We start from the raw sequence: 26,153 nt of genomic DNA, 5'->3' as shown, positions 1-26,153 counted from the left end.
ATAAAAGTCTCATGGATTTTTCCTGCCTGGGGCTGGCTTTGAACCTTGGTCCTTAGATCTCAGCCTCCTGAATAGCTAGGATTACAGGCGTGAGCCACTGGTGCCCAGCTGGGCTGAACCTTCTTAATGCAATGAATGATCCCCAATCTGGACTGTCTGGCTACCCTGTATTACAATAGTGGCTGGTTTGTCCTTGGATTATACCATTTCTTGGTTCACCCTACCTATTCCCACCTGTTCATTCACCAATCTTTAGTTCTGACCCTTTTCCTGAACTTAGAACAATACATCCAGGGGCCCCAAACTCCCTCCTCAGAAAGTTGTGCAGGCACATTTTCCTGTGTATTATACCCAGCTTTTTTTCTGTTGAAATGGGGTCACCCAACTTTTTTTTTTTTTTTTCTGGTTGTGGTTCTGGGCCTGGGCACTGTCCTTGAGCTCTTCACGCTCTACCACTTGAGCTTGAGCCACAGCGCCATTTTTGATTTTCTGGTGGTTAACTGGAGATAAGAGGCTTACAGACTTTCCTGCCTGGGCTGGCTTTGAACCGCTATCCTCACATCTCAGCCTTCTGAATAGCTAGGATTACAGGCATGAGCCACCAGCCTCAATTTTTTTTTCTTTTCTTTTTTAATCTGGACCAGTCTTCTAGCTGCAATTTTCTGGATCTTGGCTTCTGGGGTAACTAGGATTACAGATGTGAACCACCTGCTCCCTACGCAGGTCAAGCTTTTGCTCACTGGCTTTTTTAGGGGCTTCCTTAGCCAGCCTTCAGTGACTTTAGGCATGGTGATCTTTCCTTCCTGAGAAGTCTATACTGAAGACCAGGGGATTCAAAACTAAGACTAGTCCTGGGAAGAAAAGACTTAGGTGCTTTCCTGAAGAATGAACACAGATTTGGTCCTATGTCGTCTATCCTAGAAGATTCCTGAGTTACAGAAGACCTAGGGGCAGTACTTTCTACTTGTGTGATCCTGGACAAGTCAGTTAACTCTTAGGGGAGTGGTGCCCCCATCTGGCTATGAGAGTGGCTGGCAGGTCTGGACAAGCTATCTTGTTTATGTGTTTGTTCTTACTGGATGGCAGACTTGGCTGAGCCTGGAGTAAAGGAGGAAGTCATGTGTCCAGGGGCAGCCCCTGCCTGGTGGGACCAGGGTTGCTGAGAAAAGACTCTGAAGAAGAAAGGGTAGGCCGCAGTAATGGCCAGATGGACACCAAGCTGCTCAGCCTGGGGATTTGGAACCCACTGGTGGGCTCGAGGCTCCTAAAAACCCAGTCCCATCTGCTCCACAGAAGGGGTAGGAGTAACCAGACACTTCCCAAGCCATAGGAAGGCAGACTGGAAGAGCTTCCGCTAGCGCCAAGAGCAGGCTTTCCCAGGAGAAAGGGCCTGTGAGCAATGCTCTCGGGAATTAGTCTCCACTTGGAGATGGAGGTGTTCCAGGCACTCCTAGCGCCTGGGCGGAGCTCAGCTCCAGATGTCCTGGCGCCCACAGCTGGAGGGTCACGTGGCACCACTCCCCCCCCCCCTTCTTGCCAACTCTGCATTTGGCCCAGGCCCCGGCCGTGGCCGCCCTTGGGACCCTGCACCGAGCCCGAAGTTCCGATATCCGGGTGCTACATCGCTCTGGGATTGAGTGTGAGTGTTGGGATCCCTGGAACAGAAGCCGGGACTGGGAAGGAAAAGTAGAGCGGGATTGGGCTTCGGCGCGGGGCTGGGGGTAGAGCCGAAGCTCCGGTCTCAGCGCCGCGGGCGGGCCACCGCCCTGGGCCCCAGCCGAGGGGGCTGCGTCGAGTCGGCTTGCAGCGGGCGCCCTCTTATTCCTTCAGGTTGTGCCTCGGGACCCTGGTGCAGAGGCTGACCACAGGGGATGGATCGCCGCTAGCTGGCGGCCGGGGCGTGGCCTCCGGTCTCCACCTCTCGGGGAGGGCGGGACTGGGAGCCCCGGCCTGCGACCACCGCCTGGGGACCCCGAAGTGACCCCTGCAAGGGAGGGCGGGCGCTGGCTAAGCGGCCATGAGGAAGAGGCTGCGCCTCCGCCGGGACGCGTCCATGACGCTGCTCCTCGGTGCCAGCCTGGGCCTCCTACTCTACACGCAGCGTGACGGGGCAGCCCCGACGACCAGCTTGTCGCCAGCGCCAGGACTGGCGACCCAGAGGCCCACCCCCGGGCCTCGCGAGTTCCAGGCTCCCGACGTAGCCCCGCCGGCCTACGAAGGGGACACGCCAGTGCCACCCACGCCCCCGGGCCCTTTTGACTTCGGCCGCTACCTGCGCGCCAAGGACCAGCGGCGCTTCGCGCTGCTCATCAACCAGCCGCACAAGTGCCGCGGCCCCCAGCCGGATCTGCTCATCGCCGTCAAGTCGGTGGCTGCAGACTTCGAGCGGCGCCAGGCCGTGCGCCAGACGTGGGGTGCCGAGGGCCGCGTGCAGGGGGCGCTCGTGCGCCGCGTGTTCTTGCTGGGTGTGCCCCGGGCCGCAGGCACCGACCCCGGGGACTCCGAAGGGCCGAGCACGCCGACTCACTGGCGTGCGCTGCTGAGGGCCGAGAGTCTGGTATATGGTGACATCTTGCTCTGGGCTTTTGACGACACCTTTTTCAACCTGACGCTCAAGGAGATCCACTTTCTGAACTGGGCCTCAGCCTTCTGCCCTGAGGCGCGCTTCATTTTTAAGGGCGACGCTGATGTGTTTGTGCACTTGGGGAACCTGCTGGAGTTCCTGGCGCCTCGGGATCCCACCCAGGACTTGCTTGCGGGCGACGTGATTGTGCAGGCGCGGCCAATCCGTGCGAGGGCGAGCAAGTACTACATCCCCGAGGCTGTGTACGGCCTGCCTGCCTATCCGGCCTACGCGGGCGGAGGGGGCTTCGTGCTTTCCAGGGCCACGCTGCGCCGCCTGGCCGCTGCCTGCGCGCAGGTTGAGCTCTTTCCCATCGATGATGTCTTTCTAGGCATGTGTCTGCAGCGCCTGCGGCTCACACCTGAGCCTCACTCCGCTTTCCGTACCTTTGGCATTTCCCAGCCTTCAGCCGCGCCTCATCTGCGCACCTTTGACCCCTGCTTCTACCGCGAACTGGTGCTAGTGCACGGGCTCTCCGCCTCTGATATTTGGCTTATGTGGCACCTGCTGCACGGACCACACGGGCCGGTCTGTGCGCATCCACAGCCGGTGGCTGCTGTCCCCTTTCAATGGAGCTCTTAGTCTCAACGTGTGTTCTCCTCACTCTGCCTGAAGATGGAGCCAGAGGGCAGCTTAAAGAGGCTTCCAATACTGTACCGATTATGGGGGTGTGTGTGTGGCTTTCCCCCAGCCATCGTGTCTGCTTCAGAAGGATCCCAGAGAATGGAGATGGAGCTTGGCTCCTGCGGGCTCACACTACCAACAGCAGATCTGGAACCAGTGCAAGAGCGACCCACTGAGATAGGGCCCAGGTGGTGGATAACCATGTTTTGCCTCACAGGCCCTAAAGAAGTACGTTAGGCCTCCTAGTAGCAAATATCATCCACAGTGGTGTGTAGGTGTGGTTAGAACCCTTGGGTCAGTATAAACACAAAAATCTCAAGACCAGACCTGGGGCTTCATGGACTGTTGTGGCAGGCAGTCTGCTCAACCAGCCAAAAGTAGACATTTTGCTCCCCACCTGCTCATCCAAATTGGACCGTGGCCATCCTTGTGTCCACTTTATATTTCTCCCCTCTGAGCTTTACTTTTCTTTCTTTTTTCTGGTCGTGGGGCTTGAACTTTGGGCCTGGGCACTGTCCCTGAGCATTTCAGTTCAAGGCTAGCGCTCTACCATTTGAATCACAGCTCCACTTCTAGTTTTCTAGTGGTTAGTTGGAGATAAGTCTCACTGACTTTCTTGTCCAGGCTGGTTTTGAACCATGATCCTCAGATCTCAGTCTCCCGAGTAGCTAGAATTACAGGCGTTTGCTATCAGAGCCCAGCTGAACTTTACTTTTCTAGAGTCAACCCCTCCTGGGCCCAAATCTGCCTGAAACACCAGGGATGGAGCCAAGTATAGGGAGAACTATCATTGTCTTACCTAAAGTCTTCCCAGCTCCTAAACCCAGACAATGATGCCAATGTCCTGACAGCTGTCCCAGTCACTTTAGAGGAACTGAGGAGCCCTTCTAAGATTCCTCCACTATAAATTCATGTTCCTCAACCACCCCTCCTTCAAAAGACCAGTACTTCCACACTGATTTTAGTACAAACATCTCAGCAGCAGCACACAGTGGGCCATTGCTGAGGGCATAGGTACTTTATTGGAGAAGGGATGTAGGCAGGGAACAAGGAAGTTTCCCCATTCCAAGAAGATGGGCACAGACCTGGCTACCCCGGCAGTGGGATATGCAGGGTCTCTGGCCAGACCACAGTCCAATGGGAAGACACTAGTCAGTCACAAAGTCATGGGAGTGCCACAGAGGCCTGGGTGTAGGTCCAGGAACCATACTGGCATGTGGGGCAGGTCCCCTGCACATTCATGAACTATACAGGATGAGGCTGTACATGAGTTAATTACAAAAGTCATATTTACAAAAGTCTGTATACACATTTGAAAAACTCACAAAAATTTTCATCTATGTATCACAAGTTGCTAGACCAAAATATTAAAAATGGGATAAAATTATACATTTCTCTTCTCAATTCTTTTCAAAAGGATTAATATTTTTAAAGCACATATATGCTATTTTCCTTTAGCAATATCCATGAAGGAATCAAGTAGCCCAGCCTTCCTTGAGCTCCGAGAGGCCTTGAGCTCCGAGTGGCCTGGCCGAGGGACAGTACCCAGGGTTGGGGCAAGGGACTGGCCCACAGTGCAGAATAGAATGCTGAACATGACAAAAGGAGGAAGATGTCTTTGGCTAAAACTTTGGCATTAAAATAAAGAGGCAAACAGGATGGAAACATGCAGTCCTGCCGGCCAGGGTGGGCCAAGCAGAGGCACAGGTAACCTTAAAAGCTGACTCCAAGAGCAGTGGACCAGGCCTGCCACATACCTGGATGGTAGAAAGCTGTTTCCTATTTAGATGGGGTGCTTCCTGGCCTGGCAGGGAGCACGTGCACGAAAGGAACAGGGACAGTTGCGCAGGCCATCTTGGCCACAACCAGCTTATCAAGTCACTGAAGTGGATGTAGTGCAAACATGGCAACCAAGTACTATGGACACACAACCTGCTTGCCTTAAGGGTCACGTGGCAATGTACGCCCCAAGGCAGGGCCTTGTCGTCATCCAGGGCACTTGTGTCCTCAGCCAAGGGTTGATGTATCCTGCTCCAGTATATCGAGAACCCCCATGTCCAGATACCAAGGATCAAAGTTTGTGCTTCTCTTTGCAGTCTGTGTTTCTTGCCAGCAGCAGCAGGCTTAGAATGGACAGAAGAATGTCTGGGCCGACTGTCCCACGGAAGAGCATTCAGCCTGAGACCCACCTCGGGAACATCCTACAACCCTTCAACACTGGCAACCTGTCCAGAAAAGCCACAGGGTGGCACAGAGACCCACTGAGCTAAATGCAATGCACAGTTCCACAGGCAAAGGGGCATGGGAAATATCTCTAGGGGAGCTCTGCTGTTCTCAGGTGGGCACCGGGCCTAGGGGGACCATACAGAGTCACTGAGGCAATGTGGTTGTTCTGCATGACCTGGTGAGAGAAGACAACAATAGGTTAAGGGGAGGGATAGAAGGGATGCAAGATCTGTGTACAGGGCTTGAGGGCCCTGTATTGAGATCACACATATAATTCACCTGAATCCAAGGCCTGAGCTTTCTGACCCTTCAACCTTCCCCAGAGTTCATGCTGCAGGTACCACTTCTACCAGAGGACCTGTCTGTTCCTCATCGGAAGTGCAGTTACCACACCCATTTATCCAGCCCTTCTGCAACTGCTAAGAGGCTGCTAAAGGTGTGGCATCTAGGCAGAAAATGGGCGCTACTCATTCATCTCCCAAGTCATTAGGCCCATCAAAGCCACTCCCCCACAGTCCATTCACAACACTCAAGGGCCTCCCCAATATGCTACCTTTAGCCCCATTACCCTGGGTCCCCTTTCCGGCTATGCCTGTTTTAAGATAGAAATACATAGGATCTCTGTTACTTTTCATCTTTCTGGATATAAGCTTCAGCCTCTATAACCCTTCATTTTCCCAATATCACTTCTGAGGAAGGATTACTGCCTAGAATGACAGGCCCTCCTCAATTTCCCTTCATCATTTGCCTGTTCCTGCCATGACGACCAATCTCTAACTCAACTAAACTTACCTCAAAGATCATCCGCTGAAGACCAAAGCAGAATGTGGAGCCAAATGGGTTGGTGTTGTTTGGAGAAGAGGACCTGAGGCCAGAGAAATCAGAGTTAGAGGAGCAAACAGAGGCAAGGCCAGAAGAATATCCAGTCCCTTTTGGGATGTGGGCCACTGATTAGTGGTCTCTCATGGCAGAGTGCATGCCTGGTTCTTAAGGTCCTCAAGACCTTAAGAGTTGGCATGGCCTCAGTCAACTTAGAATCCTTAAGAATCCCTGACTCAACAGTCAAGATCAGCTTCCTGTTCTAACTAACTAGAGATTAAGAGGGCTCCCACACCTAGCCCCAGGGCAGATAGAAGGGAGCTATAACAAGAGGCACTTGTTCTAGGCTGTCTGAGCCTTAATATGCTGGGTCAGGTAGCAATACCCACTGGCAGGCTTCTGGGTTTTCAGAAGCAGGACGGGGTGGTCAGAGATGGCAACCTCCCACTCACCTGTGTAGAACAACAGGCTTCTCCACAGGGTGGCCCAGGAGCTCCTGAATATTGTCCCACTGTACAAGAGATAAAGAAAGGGCAGCAAGGTTAGTAGGGTCATACTGTGACCAGTGGCCAGCCCCAGACTGCTGTCAGGCTCATGCCCCATCTCATTTTCAGGTGGAAAACAGGAACTCTCACCTTACTGTAGGTGGTGCATGTTTCTGTCTGACCATCTTCATTTTCTGAAAAAGAACACAGGGACCATGCTGGTAGCTGGCTTAGCCCACCTGTGGTCCCAGCCACAGGCAGAATCCACACCCAGCCAGCTTCTATGTTAGGGTGGAGCAGACACACAAAACAGGCTGTTTGGAGCTCCCAAACTGAAGAGGATGAAAGGGCAAAGGGAGACCAATTTAAGCCTGAGCTACACCAACCAGCAGTGGGTACCAAGCACAGGTTGAGGGCACTGGGTGATCATCTATAGATAGGAAACTTTCCCTTCCAGTAGTCAACAATCCTAGCCAAAGGTTAAGGCCACGAGGGTCTCCAGGACACCAGACCACCAACGAAGAAGCCCTTAAAACAAGGGGCCCCATCCCAGAGAGCTGAGGTTATGGGCAAAGGCTATACCAACTAACCACCACCCTCTCTGCCTGGTTTCCTCCCCCTTCTCAAGAGGACAAGCGAGTCTAAATTTTCTTCCTTAACCTAACGGAATAGCCTACTCACCTTTCTTTATGGCTAGTGGGATCTTGAACTCACAGCGGTGATAGCTAGAGAGAAGGCAGATGAGAGAGAGAGTAAAGACTGGGTTCCTGGGAAGCCTGATCTACATCCCTGCTCTGTACCCCAGAAAAAAAACAGAACCTAACATATCCGCCCAAAGCCCAGGCTTGAGGCTCTGGCCTCAGAACTCATCAAGGAAGACCCAATTTAGGCAATGAAGTGACCCAAAAGGGTAAGACTCTGAGGACTACAGAATTTATCCCCTTCAAGATATTGATCTCTCTCTCTACTCCTTTTACAAACAGAGACATAGAACGCATTGGCCATAGTAGCAAGAGCATAGAAGGCATTCACACATTCAGTACCCATGAGACAATTGAGAATTCAAGGAGAAGCTGTGAGGTCACCTCAGTGCCTCAGAGCACTTGACCATCTCCAACACTGCTAAACAAAAATAACCACACAAAACAAAGCCCTCTTAGGCAGAGATGAACTAGCGAGCACCCAAAGCCCCAACTTCTTTTTCCTGGGGGGCTTTTAGCCCAATGCTCACTTCTCAGAGTGTAGAAATGGTTGTACTCACATGTTAAAATTATAATGCCCGGGGTAATTGGTATGCAGGACAAACTTCTTTACTTTGTGTGTATTCGCGTCAAAGAGGATGTCCTAGACAGAAAGCAGGGTGACACCAGGAAAAGTCAATAAGGCTGAGGCAGGGCAGGGGCCTTTTGAAGGGCATGGCCAACCTAGAGGCTCCACCAATGGTGATGTATGTGGCTATCAATCTTCTGTTAAACAACAGTCAAGGGCGATAGCATTTTCTGTGGACAGGGGAGAGCTGGCAAGAAGGCTCAACTTATGGTTGCTTGTGAACTAAAACGTGTAAAGGAGATCTTTCCTATAACAGCACCTAAAATTTAAAAAATCTAATGGAGTGCAGATTTTAACTCAAATGCTACCAAGAACCAGGGGGCCTTGACTCTTGAACAGCTCGAGTCACCTGAGTATTCTGAATGCCACAACCAATCAGACAGACCATCCTGGCTCCCATTACACCCTTCAGAATTCAGCAATCCCCTAGCTCTGAAAATCCACCTGACTATAAAGTGAGCCAGGACCCAAACCTAGATTTGATGCCACCTGCTCTCATTCACCTTTCCAAGGTTCTGTCAGGTTCAGGTCTGGGAACCCAGGGTTGCCTGTGTCTCTACCCTCTAGCAGTAACCAACAAGTGTCTACTAAAGCTGTCCATTCTTGCCATCTTCCTTGCTGCCTCCATCATCACTGTTACTGGAACCAGGGTTTTAGCAGCAGCAGTAGCAGCGCTCCCTCTTACCACCATCCTACCTGCAACAGTTTATGATCCACAGTGGTTCCCCCATGACCCCTGGCTCAGTAATGGTCTTTCCCACACAGGCAGATCCAGTCTCTCCTGTCTCCCTCTTTGAATTTCAATCTCTGCTACTTCAGTACCTCAGACCACGAAAGCCTTAAAGGTAATTCAGAAGACCCAAAGTCTAGGCCAGGCCAGCTGAGATGTTTCCTCCCGACACAGTTCACCCAACTATTTCTCATATATGCAATCTACTACCAGCTCCATCCAGTGCTTTGTCTTTAAGGTGTTACCTCGGGGGTGGTAATCTAAAATTACGAAAGCATACTCCCACAGTCTAAGTTCTTTCCCTCCCTGTTTTGACTCCAGAAGAGGAACCTAATGCACTGTATAAAGAGAGCTCAGCCTCCATCTATCTGGCATGTTTCTCTCAGAAAAGAAGACAAACCAGGAAACCTGGTGTTTCTTAATATTTCTGGGGAAATGGTCTATAAAACATTAAGCTACAAGGGCTAATGAAGTCTCCTTATGGGGCTGGGAAGGTGGCTCAGTGGTAGAGCGCTTGCCTTGCATGCCTGAGGCCCTGGGTTCGATTCCTCAGCACCACATAAGCAAAAAGAAAAAAGCCAGAAGTGGTGCTGTGGCTCAAGTGGTAGTGCTAGCCTTGAGCTGAAGAGGCCCAGAGTTCAGGCCCCACAATGGACAAAAAAAAAAGAAAAAGAAAAAGAAAAAAAAAAGATGAAGTCCCCTATGTCCAGGTGTGGTTATAGCTACACGTATACACACAGCTATGCAATAGTGCACTGCTCTTGCCAACAGAAAGGAAATACTTTCCCTGAGGTACCACAACTTACCACTCCAAGAGTGAAGTAGTTAAAAAAGTAGTCATTGCACTTGGATGGGACTTGTTTATGAGGGGAGGGAGAATGAATTTTCATCTGTTTGGGGAAAAAAAAATAACAATGAAGTTACTATTCATTTAAAAAAAGAGACTGCCTATTCATTCTACAAACGTATTTTCTCTACCTTGTCTTCTGATTTATAGAAGACCTTGTGTGGAGAGCCAAGCATGCTTAGAACATCTTGACAGGAATCACCAAAATACACTGAGCGTTCAAATACCCGCATCTTCGCATCTGCTAAAAGGCTAGGTCCACAACCTGCAGAGAACAAGGAAGGGTTTATCAGGTTCAGGTCAGGAATGGAGACATTAAAGCTCAAGGTCCTTCAAAGAAGCCACTGACTACATTATCACACCAAACTTCCTTCAGTTTGTATGCAAGATTACATACAAATGGAAATAGCAGGTCAACAAGTTTGAGACTCTATAATAAAAGACCATTATGTATTGAGGAGCATTTAATCTTCCCAAGTCATAAGGAACTCTGGAGAATTACAGGGTGAATGAGGATGAATATGTCAAAGTAGTTAGTTTATGAAAACAGAACAATGAAACCTGTTGAAATTTTTAAGAAGGGTAAAGGAGAGACTGATAGAGGGGTCAGTTTGATCAGGATACATTGCATGCACGTATAGAAATAGCACAATTAAGATGCCTTTATACAATTACTGCATGCTTATAGAAAAAAAGTGATGCCAAAGAGCTAGTGAGCCCCACAATGAAACATGTCTAAGACCCATGAAGTGGGCCTGCACTGGAAACTGAAGCTGCTAGTGCCTTGATCTTTCGAGTTTCTAGCCTTCAGAGTTGTGAGAAATATATTTCTGTCACTTATAAGGCACCCAGTTTATGTAGTTCTATTATTACAGCCTGAATGGACTAAGATCATCACTAAGCACACAGGATTTTAGAATGTTTCTCCCTGAATGTAACAGACCTGCAGCAAGTAGGCGAAGTCGTAAACCTGATGGTCCTGTTCCATCTCGAAGAACATCTACACTGTCAGCATACACATTGCCCAGGAAACAGCTCAGGGGCATCACAGGAGCCCTGGGAACAGGCACAGAATCAGATGCTTGGTCTTCTTCCTCAGGGAGCTCGTGCCCTCAGCAGGATGATAGCCATTAAGACTACTTACTTGGTATCCTGTAGGCTATTTCCACTGTAGATGTACATTCTTTTTACAGTTGCTCCATGGGGTATCTGGAGAGAAGCTAGACCATGGGCAAAGTTGGGCTGAAAATACAGGACAAAAGTTTTACTAAGAGTACTGCAGGTCATGTGACTCTGGCACAGGTCCTCCCTGGCACTCATGGTCTTTAAAGCACATGGCCAAATCTGGTTTTGGATCAATCAACTCACCCTGGAGAAGCAAGTTCATCTGTTTTGTTTTTGTTTTTGAGACAGGGTCTTGCTATGTAGCCCAGGCTGTCCTCAAATTCTTGATTCTCCTGACTCAGCCTCCTGAGAGCTGGGATTATTGGTGTGTACTGCCACACTTGGATTCCAAGTTCATCTTTAAAACAACAGGAACTTGGGAGGCAGAGATTGGGAGGAATCACAGTTCAAAGCCAGTCCAGGCAAAAAAGAAATTTCGCGACTCCATCTCAACTAACAGCTGGGCATGGTAGTTAGTATATACTTGTTATCCTAACTTCAGGGTGAATCACAATGGCTGGGCACAGTGGCGTGTGCCTGTCATAGCCAGCAACACAGGAAAACCAAAGTAGGAAGACTGCAGCCCAGGGCAGCCTGGGCATAAAAATCGAGACCCTACCTCAAAAATAACCAATATAAAAAGGGGCTAAAAGAGTGGCTCAAGGGGTAAAGTATCTGATTAGTAGGTACAAGGCTCTGAGTTCAATCCTTAGTACCATTAAAAACAAAATCAAAAACAAACAACCCTCCCCCAAAAAACATTACCATCACCAAAACCAAAAAAGCCAAGTAACTGAATATAGAGAAAATAAGTCTCTCCAAACTCTTGCTCACTGAGAAAACAAAAATGTTTAGGTGCTTTACAGTGAGACATGGCCAGATTTGTATCTGAAAAGTCAGTCTCAGTGCCAGAGCAGTGTGAAGTGCCATTTTCCTAGGAATATTGGCCTGGACCCCATTCTGTTAACCCTACCACTTAGTCCTTAAAGATTTTAAAGACAGGGATGCCTGTCAGTACCTATCCCACCAACGCACTAGCTACTGTCTCATACCCTATGGGCACTGTGTAACTATCACTAGGGGACAGAGGGCTAACCTCATACTTGGGAGCTTCAGTCCATGAGTCTAACTGAAATGAGAAAGACAGTCCTCTGAAGTTGAGATGGAAGAGCTGCTCAGCAGAGTTGTACACTGTGGGAGAAGAAAATGACATGGTTGACTGGCATGTGAAATCACTAACATAAACTAGCTTGGCAGGGAGTTATGACTGGCAGTACCTCCCTCCTGCCTTGTTTTTGAACTGGCTTACTAGGATGAAAACAAAGGGGAGGAGCTTTCCTTCACACCCACGTACCAACCCCACAGTTCTCAGGCTTGGCAGGATGGCTCCGCCTGCCAGGTTTATCACCATGGGTTGCCACTGATGACCAGGGGAGTAAGATGAATTTGACTCACCTCCAGGATGGGTTGCTCCAAAAGACTGGTCAATTTGCTCAATGGTGGGAGCTATGGCCTGAGAGTTAAAATGCACTCCACTGAAAGACAAAGATGTTTTTAATTTATAAACTTGGAATTCTCTTGCCTTAGCCTTCTGAGTGATGGCATCACATGGCTGTGTCACCACACCCAGCATTAAAGAACTTTGAGGTGTGAGAAAATTAATGAAGTATGAAGGTAAATTCTTGTGAAGCTGATATAGAGAGCCAGTTCTCTAGGGTTTCTTAAGACAATTACTGACTTTTAGTAAGAGAGGAAGAAAAGCCAGATCCTGAGGTAAAATCTAGCCAACTAAAAGATAACTACAACTGGGCACTGGTGATTCATGCTTATAATCTTAGCTATTCAGGAAGCTGAGATCTGAGGATCACAGTTAAGACCATCAAAAGAGCCAGAAATAGAGCTATGGCTCAAGTGGTAGAACACTAGCCCTGAGTAAAATGAAGCCCAGGGATAGTGCCCAGGCCCTGAGTTCAAGGTCCAGGGCCAACACACACACACAAAAAGATAACTAGAACTAGGGCTATCACCCACCATTTATTGTAAAGCAATAAATGTTGCCAAAGAAATATTCTATATGCTAGTATAACACCTTGCTGTGGGCTCAAGTCCCCATGGATTATACAAGTCCATTTTCATTCTAAAAAGATTTTAGTGCTAATAGGTAGTCTTCTGGGCATTCTCTTTAGCACTGGCTTTCAAGTCAGAACTATCTGGCTGTTCTGCTGTTCATAAAAACTTGAAAAGAAGTGAGCAGTTATGACTCAGGAAACTGTCATATTAATAACACACACAGGAACCATGCCAGGCTGGCTTTAACCTTGTGATCCTCCTATGTGTTTCAGCCTTCCAAGTGCTGGGATTATAGGTCCAGGTGTACATCATCATGCCAAGCTTACACAGAATATTCTTAGTGAGCTTTACTTCCCCAGGAAACAGCAAATTAGGAGGTTGTAATCCCTGGGTTGCTGATATTATAATTCTTTAACAATTTAATGAAGGTAGTAGATTAAGCCTATCTGTACAATAATTGGGGAAGGGGGAACTTACCAATATTTTAACTTTACTTTAGTTAGGTCATATACTTCAATCACCTAAAAGAAATGTTTAAAAGTTGTTAATTTTCTCAATTTGATACAATGACAGGACTAAAAATAAAAACACATTTACAGGGCTGAGGGCACAGCTCAGCTGCAGAGTATGTGCTTAGCCCGCATTTGTGCTTCTATTATCAGCACTCCACAAACACAAACAAAAGAAAAACTAAAAAAAAAAAAAAAATCAAGCCAGGAATGGTAGGTTATGGCTGTAATCCCAGTACTTGGGAGGCAGAAGCAGAAAGATCATGAGTTCAAGGCCAGCCTCAACTACATAGTCACAGTCACATGTTATGCAAGCATGAAACCACTTGGTGCAATTTAATATGCATTTAAAACAAAAAACAAAAAACAGGGCCAGGTGCTGGTGGCTCATGCCTGTAATCCTAGCTACTTAGGAGGTTGAAATCTGAGGATCTCAGTTTAAGCCAACCCAGGCAGTAAAGTCTGTGAGACTCTTATCTCCAATTAACCACCAGAAAACAGGAGGTGGCACTGTGGCTCAAGTGGTAGAGCACTCTCCTTGAGCTGAAGAGCTCAGGGACAGCGCCAAGGCCCAGAGCTCAAGCCCCATGACTGACCTGTGCCCCCTCACTCCCCATCCCCCCAAAAAAGACGAGAAAGTAAAACAAGCTTGGATGGAAGAGTAGGCATCAGGAGCAGAAAGAGCTACAAAATCTGAAAAAGGATGATATGGTGGATATAGTTTATTTGCGTATCATCAGAAAATAGAACCATGAAATCTGCTGAGAGCAGGATAAGGGAGAGTAAGAAAAGGGGTAAAGTAGATCAAGACATGTTGTATTTATGTAGGGAAATGTCACAAGTTAATAACCACTTTTGTGCAACTAATGTACATTAAGTTAAAAAAAAAAACCCCTCCAGAAGCACTGTAGATTTTCCTCTGCTCTCATTTTGGAAAGGGGCAAGGGAGTGGGGGGAAGCATACTTACACTCCTAGCTACTTGGAAGGTTGATGTATGAGAATCACGTGAGCTCATAGTTTCAAGACTAGCCTGGGTAAGATAGTAAAACCCCCATTATGAAATAAAGGGATTTCAAAATAAAAATGGAGGGAAAAACTGTAAGTAACCTTCCTTCTTCCAAGGGATGCTCAAACGATGTGCATGGATGCTCTGGTGAAGACTCAAGACCCCTATATCTAATCCACTGGGGGTTTTTTTTTTTTTTTTTGGTCAGTAGTGGGGCTTGTACTTGGGGCTTAGTTTCTGTGCCTGTACTCTTCTGCTCAAGGCCAGCACCCTACCACTTTGAGCCATAGTGCCATTTCTAGTTTTCTGGTGATTAATTGGAGATAAGACTTTCCTGCCTGGGCTGGCTTTAAACCACTATCCTCAGATCTCAGCCTCCTAAGTAGCTAGGATTACAGGTATGAATCATCTGTTCATGGAGACCTTGAGACTCTTATTTCCAATTAACTACCAGAAAACTGGAAGTGGTGCTATGGCTTAAAGCGGTAAAGCGCTGCCTTGAGCAAAAGGAGTTCGGGGTCAGTGCCTAGGCCCTGAGTTCAATCCCCATGACCAACATTAAAGAAAAAAGTCTCACAGACTTTCCTGCCCAGGCTGGCTTTGAACAGCTAGGATTACAGGCATGAGCCACCAGCACCTGACCGTGTAATCAACTTAGGTCATTCTGGGATATCTATCACAGGAACACCACCACCTTTCCAGAGAAATGAATACATGCAGCTGTTGAGGCTATGTTGATACTGAGTCCTCTTCTTCCATTTGATATTATTATAAAAAGAAGTCAGAGCAAATTACTTCCAGAACTAGCTTATTTTGATGTTTATTTTATTTACAAACAGTAGATGAAAGAGAAGTTTATCCTGCTAGAAAACAAGCTGTAATACATTAACTTATGACAAGTCCGAAAGTATTTGGTTAACAAATACAAACAGATCCTCTAATGAAAGGGCTCTGGTTAAACTTGAAGAACTTCAGGACCCCTGAGAAATTTGCTTAATGGATTTAATGGAATGTCAAGAACTCAGAGTAGAGAGAAAATGGAAAAAGTACTGAACACTTCACCATTAATGGTGCTAAGTAGTAAGCACTATGAGGTGCTCCATGCTTGGTTGTCAAGGCTGGACAACAGAAATCCGGACCAGAAACAGAAATAGAGAACCATCTGTATGCTCTAGCTGGAAGGTCTGGCCTTCAATGTGGAGGTTGTATATCCGTCATACCACTCTGGGCCCAACTGAGGACAGGACTGTAGAATACTAATGTAGGAGCATCTGGCACTGCCACAGAAACTGGGACATTTGTACTCCAAAGTAGTTCATTTTTGGCCAGAGACTGTCCCTAACTTTATTTAACAATCATTAACAATGAACCAAGTTGGAAACCTCTTGTCTATTCTGAAGCTATTTCGTCTTACCTATTGAGAACTGCTCCCTCTGCTGGGAGCAGAGTGCTTCAAAGAACACTTTTTTCCAAATGTGTGTAAGCTGTTTGCTGGCAAAGTTAAGTCCCATGGCCTGACTCATTGGCATACACAGGTTAGATGCTCATTGAATGTCAGCCAAATCTGTTGAGTATGAAGGGCAATATGAAGCTTCAAAATATGAAAAACAATGCTGGGAAGGGCCGTTCAAGGAATACAGGGGAATAGTTGTGATTCAGACAACAGCCAGGTCAGGTCTCCTTCAGAATGCTTGGATATGGCAATATATACCATGCCAGATTGATATGCCATTTCACTGAGGTCAGGGCCTCAAGCCAGCAAAGTACTTTTAGCCAGAAGCCTTGTTTGATGAAGGCTTAAGACATTCTCTTCAAGGCTGGCCAATGATCCCTCATATAGATCATTTTCTCCAAAAGGATCCTTTCCATGTACTACTGCTTTCTCTCCTTAACAAATCACTTGTGATGGAATGACAAGAACTGGGAAGTGTCTAAGTCTTTTTTCACAATCTGACCAGGAAAATGGGTCTGGTATGCCACTGCTGGAGCCCACATTCAACCTCATGACTCCGAGGCATGAGTCTGGTATCACATGACTAACCTGTGAGGCCCAGGAACTTGACAGCAGAGTGCATTAAAAACATCCTAGATTAAAATAGATGCTAGCAAATGGCACTTGATGCTAATTAAGACATCCTAAATACCAGCAAGTTGTTTGCTTACATTTTCACAATGAGGTTAAAGTATCAATTCACATCTGGTAGTATTAACCCCAAGCCCTCTTGTTCTAGAACAGTTTCTATTTTCTATCTTCCAAGTCACTTTGTTTGACATAACAATGAAGTAAATCAAATCAAAATCAAATCCTATTTTTATCAGTAGCTGCTGTCTCATCATCTCTCCCCCACCTGTGTATTTTGTATTTTCTAATTTACATTATTATTGAAGTAATATACAGCGGGGTTACCTTTACATATGTCAGGTAATAAGTACATTTCCTTTCACAAAATGTCATTTGCAGAAGGAGTACTGTTTACAAATATAATAAAAGGAATAATAAATGTGTCAAGTGTTATATATAAAAAAAGAATGTGGTAAAAACATCTTACAACAATACATATTAATCAGCTCCAGAAAGACTGGATCAGCCAGATGTGAGACTATGGTTATAATTTATATAGTTACCTTAAGTCTCTGATTGAAAGCATCAAACAGTAGTTTGATCCCGTCCTGAGTCAGGTTAAGGATGAGGTCATGGCTTAGAGGAGACTACAAAACAAAAATAAAACACATTCTTAACAACTGATTTATTTACCAGCATGAACTGAAAACCTTATAATAAAAATGCAATGCACAAGGAAGACTGAAGAGCAGGCAGTCCCTCTCTCCCCCCACTAATGAGGTTTGGAAGCCCCCCACAAAACTTTTGCATGAATGCAGTGTCTCTTCCTTCTAGTCTGTAGCTTGTGCTTCATAACACTGGATAAAGAATCTCTCCCATCCAAAATACCTGGGTGAAAGGGACAAAGTTATATGAGCATATAGGTCACCTTCTTTTGAGGTTCCTTGAGGTTCCACATCTGTGATTATAAAGGCTAGTGCTCTACCACTTGAACCACAGCACCACTTCCATTGTGACTCTTATCTCTAGTTAACTTCCAAAAAGCTGTGGCTCAACTGGTAGAACGCTAGCCTTAAGCACAAAAGCTCCGGGATAGTGCCCAAACCCCGAGTTCAAGCTCTAGGATCAGCACAAAAATAAAATGAAACAAAGCTATATAAAAGTCTATTAAGAACATATGTTGGGGCTGGGAAGTTGGCTCAGTGATAGAGCGCTCGCCTTGCATGCCTGAGGCCCTGGGTTCGATTCCTCAGCACCACATAAACAAAAAGAAAAAAGCCGGAAGTGGTCCTGTGACTCAAGTGGTAGAGCACTAGCCTTGAGCTGAAGAGCTGAGGGACAGCGCCCAGGCCCAGAGTTCAGGCCCCACGACCGGATCCAAAAAAAAAAGAAAAAAGAACATATGTAGGGCTGAGAAGGTGGCTCAGTGGTAGAGCACTTGCCTTGCATGCATGAGGCCCTGGGTTCGATTCCTCAGCACCACATAAGCAAAAAGCAAAAAGCCAGAAGTGGCGCTGTGGCTCAAGTGGTAGAGCACTAGCCTCGAGGTGAAGAGCTGAGGGACAGAACCCAGGCCAAGAGTTTAGGCCCCATAACCGGACCCCCCCCCCAAAAAAAGAAGAATATATGTCATGTGACAGAACCAGGATCCAAACTCAGCAGGTACTGCTTATGTTGTCAGCTGGAACCATGTCCATACCCACAGAAAACATGTTCTATTCCTTGAATGTTTCAGTCCAATTTCTAGGACTAAAAATTCATAGTGGTCTGATTGCATGTAAAGATTCTTAGCGCCAATAAACTATCAAAAGCCAGAAACAGAGCTGTGGCTCAAGTTGGCAGTGCTAGCCTTGAGCACAAACGTTCAGGGGCAGTGCCCAGGCCCCAAGCATGCCCCTGAGCACACATGCATGCATACACACACACGCACGCGCGCACACACACACACACACACACACACCATTTACTTTAGGATTTGAAAAAAATTGGAACTGAACTGATTCTCAGAAGGAACATCCTTTGAAGCAATGTAGGCTCAAAATTATTCTGAGTTGTGCAATACACAGAGCAGAAGAAGGGCTGTTCTATATGGTAGCAAGTGGTCTGTATTACAGAAGCAGTGAAGGCTTCAGTGCTCAATGGAGAGATTGCTTTTTGAGAGTAAAGGGGTGAGCTATATCTGCTTCCTTTCAATCAAGATATGCACTGGTGGTACTTTTGAAAACAAGCCAACCACCAAAGCAGAAAAGATGTTCCCCCCCCCCCAGAATAAAGTATGTTCATTATTTGTTTTGATTGTAGCTATGGATTGAAATTAGGGCTTTGTATTTCCTAATCAAATATTCTGTCAATTGATCCATGTCATTAGACATTCTTTCTTAATTATGTTATTTTTTAATTTAGTGTCTACCTTTTTAGTCAGGCCATACTTGACTCTGATCCTTCTACGCGCGAGTGTGCGTGCGTGCGTGTGTGTGTGTGTGTGTGTGTGTGTGTGTGTGTGCGCGCTCTGATCCTTCTACGCGTGAGCACGTGTATGTGTGTCCAGAGAGATGATATATAGAAATATATCTATATGAGATATAGATATGATTTCTCCTTTTGCAATCTGTTGGATTACATGCAACAGCCACTTTACCCAAACTAAAATAATCCTTTCTAATTAAACTCTTTTTGTAATGTCTGTTAAATAATAGTTTCCTTTGGATTGATTTTTTTTTTGGTTGGTCGTGGGGCTTGAACTCTGGGCTTGGGCGCTGTCCCTCAGCTCTTCACTCAAGGCAAGTGCTCTACCGGTTGAGCTACAGCGCCACTTCTGGTTTTCTGGTGGTTTATTGGAGACAAGAGTCTCACGGTCTTTCCTGCCAGGGCTGGCTTTGAACCATGATCCTCAGATCTCAGCCTCCTAAGTAGCTAGGATTATAGGTGTGAGTCACCAGCGCCCAGCCTAGAATAATTTTTAAATGAAACCATAAGATTAAAAATACCTTCATATATTTCAATCCAATTTTCATAGTATCTAGTTATCATTGTAATTCTAGAAACAAAATAGACATGAAGATATTTTTTCTGTTGTTTGAATAAACATTCCTTTCTCTTCAAGATTAATAATCTCAATTGATGTAGCTCCATCTTCATTGTTTTACAAAGTAAGAAAAGATGGTTTTAAACGTGGAAGTGGAAGGCAAGCACCTAGCAAACCAGAGACAATCCAAGGTGCCCTCTGACTGAATGAAAAGTCCTCATCTTTAAGGGACAGCGAGCAGTTAAGCACAGACCTAAAAAATATTGAGTTTTTACTGCTCTTCTAAAGCTGGCAGCATTAGATTATTAAAACAAAGTTCCAGAATCAAAGAGATGAAGTTGACAACTGACCAGTGCTGAGGATTCTCCCACTGGAACACAGAAATCCCTGCCAGTCATCCTCTGGAGGTGACTCACTGATGCGATTCAGTAAACAAAGCAGTCACCACTCACCTGCTCACTGTAGAGAACTTGGACATTTTTGATGATGCGGCAGTGCTTCTGAAGAATGGCTACTGCCTGAGCCAGAGGCATTCCTGAAATAAAGCAAAGACACCTGTGTGGTTACTTGGGCTATCTGTTTACTTATATCTACCAATGTCTACAGATAAACAGTCAGGTGCCAGTGCTCAGACCTGTAATCCTAGCTACTCAAGAGGCTGAGATCTAAGAATCATGGTTCGAACTTGGCCTAGGCAGGAAAGTCACTGAAAATCTTATTTCTACTAAACTACAGGGGAAAAAAAAGCCAGAAGTAGAGCTGTTGCTCAAGTGATAGAGTACTAACCTTAAGCAAAAGAATCTCAGGGACAGTGCCCAGGCCTGAGTTCAAGCCCCAGGAGCAGAGCGCACACGCACGCACGCGCGCGCACGCACACACACACACACACACACACACACACACACACACACACACACACACACACACACACACACACACACACACACACACACACACACACACACACACACACACACACACACACACACAAATTCAATGAACAAAATTAGAATACAGCTAAACAGCAACAAGCACTAAGGAATTACTCAGATTATCCCAAGGAAGGGAACATAGAAAAACAATTCCTGGAAATGGGGTCATCTGCAATAATCCCAAAGCAGGCAAAGGGCCAGAGAAGGCAAAGTCAACATGAACTGAAGAATAGGATCAGAAAAATCACTGACTTTCTGACTTTGGAGATCAAGGTTCTATCCCTCACTCTTCCTATGACTTATTGCAAGTTCTTTCTCTTTCATTCTGGCTTCTACTACAACAGCTCTCAATTGATTATTGTTAGTACATTTGTAAGTTAAAAGTCACATATCTATCAGAATCAACTCATTTTACAAATGATTTTTACTAGATTCTTATTTAAAAACTCATAAATATTACTTAAACCCTTAGATTTTAGAACACATAAACCGTTTTAAACATATTTACATATACCGTGTGTGTGTGTGTGTGTGTGTGTGTGTTCTGTACCTGAGTTTTTGTGCAGGAGGCTAGTTATCTATCACTTGAGTCACAGCTTCACTTTGAGGTTTTTGGTGGTTAAGTGGAGATAAGAATTTCTGGAACTTTCTTGCCTGAGCTGGCATCTTAACCCTTACATCTCAGCCTCCAGAGTAGCCAAGATTACAGGTGTGTGCCACCAGCCACCTGGCTATGCCTCCATTTTAAGTAATCTGAATCCCAATGACACTTCAAACATTCCAGGGTCTCACCCAAGTTTGTTTTCAGAGCCCACTGTATATTAAACAAGAAGACATCAACAGGTCCTAGACATCCTAAAAACAGACTCAGTTCCTTGAATGCAAGTCGGTGTGTTATTCACTACTCTCTGAATCTCCAGCTCCCAGCTGACCATCTACCTAGTGGCAACAGATACTTATTTAATGTGTTGGAAATGGCTTAGGATATTGGAGTGTTGCACAGAAATAAGGAAACAATCTCAAAAGGAACTTCACAAGGCAAAGTTTACTTCTATAGATGGGTACACCATCAGCCAAAAATCTAGCAAACAAGCACACAGAGCAGGCAGACTACTTCTTTTTTTTTAATCCCTAAAGGGGTAGGCCCAATCCCTCTGCTCAAATCAGCAGGGCTCAGGCTCACAACTTGCTCAAAATTGGCTAAAGGGTAACATGTATTTATATAAAGTAACCATTGAAAGACTTTGAGATATTATTAAGACTACACAAAGGTAAACTCAAAACACACTCTAACCCACAGCTATTTTCTAGAACCTTGGGTGTGTCTTAATTTCATTTAGGAACCATTTAAGATAAAACTTACAGTTCAAAATTCCTTCCTTGCCCCAAAGCATTTCCTCTTTTCCTTTCAAGCTGATATTGTCCTAGCAGAATAATCAACAAGAACCAAGCCACTAGGCCAAAGCAGGAACCTTTAAAGCAACTCATTTTGACAGAAAACTTTTCCCACAAGTAGAACAAAGGATTATGGGGTGGGTGACTAGAAAAGGGGAAGAAAGCCTTCACTCTAGGACTGCAAGAAAGTTCAGATAGAAGCCAAACAAACTTTCAGAGTAAGCCTTGTGGCCCATCTACATTCAAATAATCTAATCCCATTCTGACTTAGGAAACCACTGTTTGGTTAAAAAAAAGTTAAAAAGGGTGGGCTTTGAACTGAGGTCCTCAGGTCTCAGCCTTCTGAATAACTAGTTATATAGCCATGAGCCACCAGCACCAGGCTGTTTTTTTGTTTTTTGGCCAATATATCACACTAGAACTCCAAGTAGGATATACATTCCCAGTATATATAACCTACCTTTCCCTAACCCCCCGGATCAACTCAAATTCATTATTCCCTTTCCATAGTACTCTTACTTTAGTTCTAATACACTATTTCTTTGAAGCTTCCTTATAAGTAGCCTTAGCTAATAAGATAATAAAACCTTTTTTTTTTTTGTAATCGGTCGTGGGGCCTGAACTCTGGGCCTGGGTGCTGACCCTCAGCTCTTCAACTCACAGCGAGTGCTACAGCACTTAAGCCATAGCGCCACTTCTGGATTTTTCTGCTTATGAGGAATCAAACCCAGGAACTCATGCATGCAAGCCAAGCACTCTACCACTGAGCCACCTTCCCAGCCCTGAGAGTAAAACTTTTTAAAATTCAGAATCTATTGCTTATGAGCAAAGCCCATAGAGGTAAACACTGTCTTTAACAAACTGAATCTGTGGAATAACACAATCTCAATCTCAGACACAGCTATTTGCTCCAGTGACTCTTCTTTTGGCAGCACTTTTTTCTTTTGGTTTACTGTGGTTTGAGTTCAAGGACTCACAACTGCTCAACTAAGTCGCACCAAACACTAATTTCAAAAAAGGACTGGGGGAGGGGTGGTGGTGGCAGATAAAGGAGTGAATGGTAGAGAAAGTGAGCAATGTTGTGTATGACGGGCATTCTGCTTTGTTCTCATAACTCAAAATTGCTCCCAAGGATTGGCCCACAGGCTAGCTACCCTTCCCAATCTTCAGAAATTCTCCAGCCCATTCTCCAGCCTGGATTAATCTAAATGTGAAAGCTCAGTTCCCTGCCCCACCCCTCAGGCTTTAGGCCACAGTTCCTCAAAATAAAAACAAAAACAAGAAAAAAACTCAAACTAGGCTGGGGACAAGCTCAAACTACAGGTTCCAGGAGCCAAAACTGCACCTTAAACTTGTGAAACTCTCTGAGCCCTTGAGCTACCTGCGACCTTCCTTGCCCCTTACTCACAACCCTACTTAAGTCCTTCCACCCCTGCCCCCAGAACCCCTGTGTTTTCCACTCTCCTCAGGCCACCAAGGAATCTCTCTTTAACTTTCATTAAGGTTGTTCTGATCTGTTGAGTTCACTTTCTGATCTTTCTTTATTCTAATATCTTTCTGACTCAGTTTCCTAACAGTATACATGTATAGAAATTACACAATGAAACCTCTATTGTACTGGAGCCTGGAGGACTTCAAGTTTAAGGTCAGCCTGGCTATATTACAAGCGCTTGCCTTAAACAAAAGCTCTTCCCCACCCCACTCCCCCCCCCCAAAAGTCACAAGGGCATTATTTCAAGTTTGCACTGCCTTTATTCCACATAGTTAAATCACCAGTGACATTCATAAAGATTCTGCTTATTCTGTCCCTGTATTTTTGGATTTTCCCTAATCTCCACTGGCATTATACAAAGGCCAGAAGGCAGTCAAGATGCTAGATGTAATTCCCTATTGGGATTCCAGACAGATGATTGCAAGGTCCAGATACATCTATATTTGCACAGACTCCAATGAGAAACCTGGGCACAAAGTTAGGCTTATCCTCAGAACAAAGTAACAGTTTGAAGTAGGATATTCCTGTTTGCTCCTTAACATTTCTTCTCTGAGCCTATTTCTTAGTTGGCAATAATTTTTACCTTACAATGTTCTGATTACAAGAGGTAAGTGCTGCCGGGTTCTCTAGCCTAGGAATAGAACTCTAAACTCCAAATGTCAACTTTAGACCCAACATTCATCTATGTTTGGTTGCTATTAACTGTCTAACTGGGAGAGTCAGGACTTTGGGTTAGAATGTTCAAGCAATTGCAGGAGGAAATCTTGCTTTCCCACTCAGTTTTCTAGAAATCCTCATCAACTGCTAGCCTAATCACTTCATTCAGATCAGAAAGAAATCGTAATCTAGTTACACCATAAAGCACAGTCTGAGGCTATGAAAGTGTTTCTAATCCTTCCCTGGGAGTTCTAGGTGCAAGCAGACACTGTTAGAAAAATAGGACACAGTCAAAGGGAAGGGAGGAAAGAAGTTAATCTGAAGCCAAACAGTAATAGCCTGATATCAACCAAATTCTCTGTGCTCCCCAAGGTAGTTGGAGCATTTATCAGGTTTCTGAGCAGTTCCCTGCAGGCATAGTCTAAGGTATTAGAAAAGTTGACTAAGACCTCCCAATAAAACTAGCTCCTACAACACATTGGCTGCTGAGCAGCAGCCTGGCCACCACTACTAATCTGCACTGCTGAGTTTCTTTAACATTCTCACTATAGACACAAGTCTTCCAAATTCAAGGACAAGCCACAATCCAATGAAGTAGGTGATTCAGTTCAGTTGCCTATACTAGAGTGACAAAAGTCCAGGATCCTACACACAAGCAGCTGCTACACCTGTTCCCATTCCCTTTCCTCAGTGCTGAATATCAAAGTAAACACACAGTTTACAAAGTATGAGAACATCCTGGGTTCAGAGGGTGGTGGGAGAAAACTAGACTAAGGAATAAAAGAAAAAAAAGACCATACTGTATTTTCTACAAAATGTTACTTTCCCCTAATTCCTACTAAACAACCTTTTACTCTCACATATAAGGTATGGTTTATAATTACACAACTCCACATAAGACTAAATTTTAAAAGATAAGAAAACAGATAATTCCTCTTTTTTTTTTTCTCCAGTGGGGGCACTGAGACTTGAATTCAGGGCTTGTGCCCTGTCCCTTAACTTTTTCACTCAAGGCTTAAGTTCTTGAGAGACATCCCAAGTTCCAGCTTTTTGGTGGTTATTGAAATCTCTGGGACTTTCCAGTTGTAAGCCACAGATCTCAACCTCTTGAGTAGCTAGGATTACAAGCATGAGGCACCTGCTCTCCTTTGTGTTGTGTTGCGATAGGGTCTCTCATTAAATTAAGCCCAGGCTAACTCAAACTAGTGACCCTCCTGTCTATAGAATGCTGGGATTACAGGTATTCACCACCATTTCCGCTCAGAAGTTCCTTTAACACAAAGGAACTGAATTCCTTAGACCAGATCTCCATCACCTGAGTTTACGTGTTCCTCCCCCAAAAGGAGAATGATCGTACCCACCCTTCAAAAAAGCGAAGAAAGAAGAGCTGAGATCCCAGAAGGGGTTTAGGGAAGTCAAACCACTTCTTAGCTGTTAACACTGTAAAATGGGGACAACAGTACTGACCTTCAGACCACAGGGAGGTTTACAAGAGACATTTTCTTCTTACAAAAGAGTAGGGCGGGCCAGTAAGTGTGCCGCTTGGGTATGCCTACTACTCCTGTCATTCCAAGTGGGCAGTCCCACCGCCCCGGAGGGACCCCACGGCGGTCCGAGCAGGGGCCACCACGGTGCCACCGGCAGATCAGAGCTGTTACCTAATGCAAGGAGCCATCACAGAGGAAAGCCCGGACGCCAGCCGCAGAAGCCGAGCCTCGGAGGCAGGGGCCAGGGGTGGAAGGGCGCACCGGTGTCCGGGGCCTGGCGGAGGCCCCCACACTCACCCAGCGTGAATTCCCATTGCTCGTTCCCCAGGGAGCGTTCCGGCACCACTTCCAGGTCCAGCATCGGCTCGGTTCGCGGGGCCCTGGCGGCCTCCCTGCGGCAGCGCAGACGGGACGGGACCTGAGGAGACAACCCGGCGGCTGACGGCCGTCGTGGCCAGCCCGGGGCGGCCCCGCTCTCCACCCATCCCGGGGAGGCGGCAGCCCCCGCACAACCTCACACCCCTTTCTCACCTGCGGCAGTCGCGGCGGCAAGGGGGCAGTGGTGGTGACGGCGGCGGCGGCGGCAACAACTGCTGCAAAAGTGGCGTGTCCGGCCGTAAAGTGTGGCGAGGAGCCGGGTAGTAGGCGGAGTTGCAGCCTAGGAGGCGGG

At 46.1% G+C, this 26,153-nt stretch overlaps 2 protein-coding genes across 2 annotated transcripts; one reads left to right on the top strand and one right to left on the bottom strand.

Moving 5' to 3' along the window:
• Nucleotides 1-1,574: 1,574 nt before the first annotated feature.
• Nucleotides 1,575-4,222, top strand: LOC138806984 (UDP-GlcNAc:betaGal beta-1,3-N-acetylglucosaminyltransferase 9-like). Its single transcript, XM_069992510.1, has 2 exons — nt 1,575-1,639; nt 1,831-4,222. Exon 2 carries the CDS (start codon nt 2,018-2,020, stop codon nt 3,203-3,205), a length of 1,188 nt encoding a protein of 395 aa, XP_069848611.1. The 5' UTR covers nt 1,575-1,639; nt 1,831-2,017; the 3' UTR covers nt 3,206-4,222.
• LOC138806983 (phagosome assembly factor 1) lies at nt 4,207-26,084 on the bottom strand. Its single transcript, XM_069992509.1, has 17 exons — nt 26,015-26,084; nt 25,781-25,901; nt 19,973-20,055; nt 17,059-17,142; nt 13,395-13,438; nt 12,303-12,382; nt 11,944-12,038; nt 10,828-10,925; nt 10,627-10,739; nt 9,815-9,948; nt 9,643-9,726; nt 8,039-8,121; nt 7,459-7,502; nt 6,928-6,971; nt 6,745-6,803; nt 6,266-6,338; nt 4,207-5,648 (listed from the first exon to the last, which is right to left on the bottom strand). The coding sequence occupies exons 2-17, from the start codon at nt 25,842-25,844 to the stop codon at nt 5,562-5,564; spliced, it is 1,269 nt and encodes a 422-aa protein (XP_069848610.1). The 5' UTR covers nt 25,845-25,901; nt 26,015-26,084; the 3' UTR covers nt 4,207-5,561.
• Between the last annotated feature and the right edge of the window lie 69 nt (nt 26,085-26,153).

Source organism: Dipodomys merriami, unplaced genomic scaffold (genome assembly GCF_024711535.1).
Source record: "Dipodomys merriami isolate MVZ:Mamm:240054 unplaced genomic scaffold, mDipMer1.0.p SCAF_41, whole genome shotgun sequence".
NCBI classification, from domain to species: Eukaryota; Metazoa; Chordata; class Mammalia; order Rodentia; family Heteromyidae; genus Dipodomys; species Dipodomys merriami.
The sequence above is the reverse complement of the archived record's forward strand: the minus strand, read 5'-3'. Positions and strand labels throughout refer to the sequence as shown.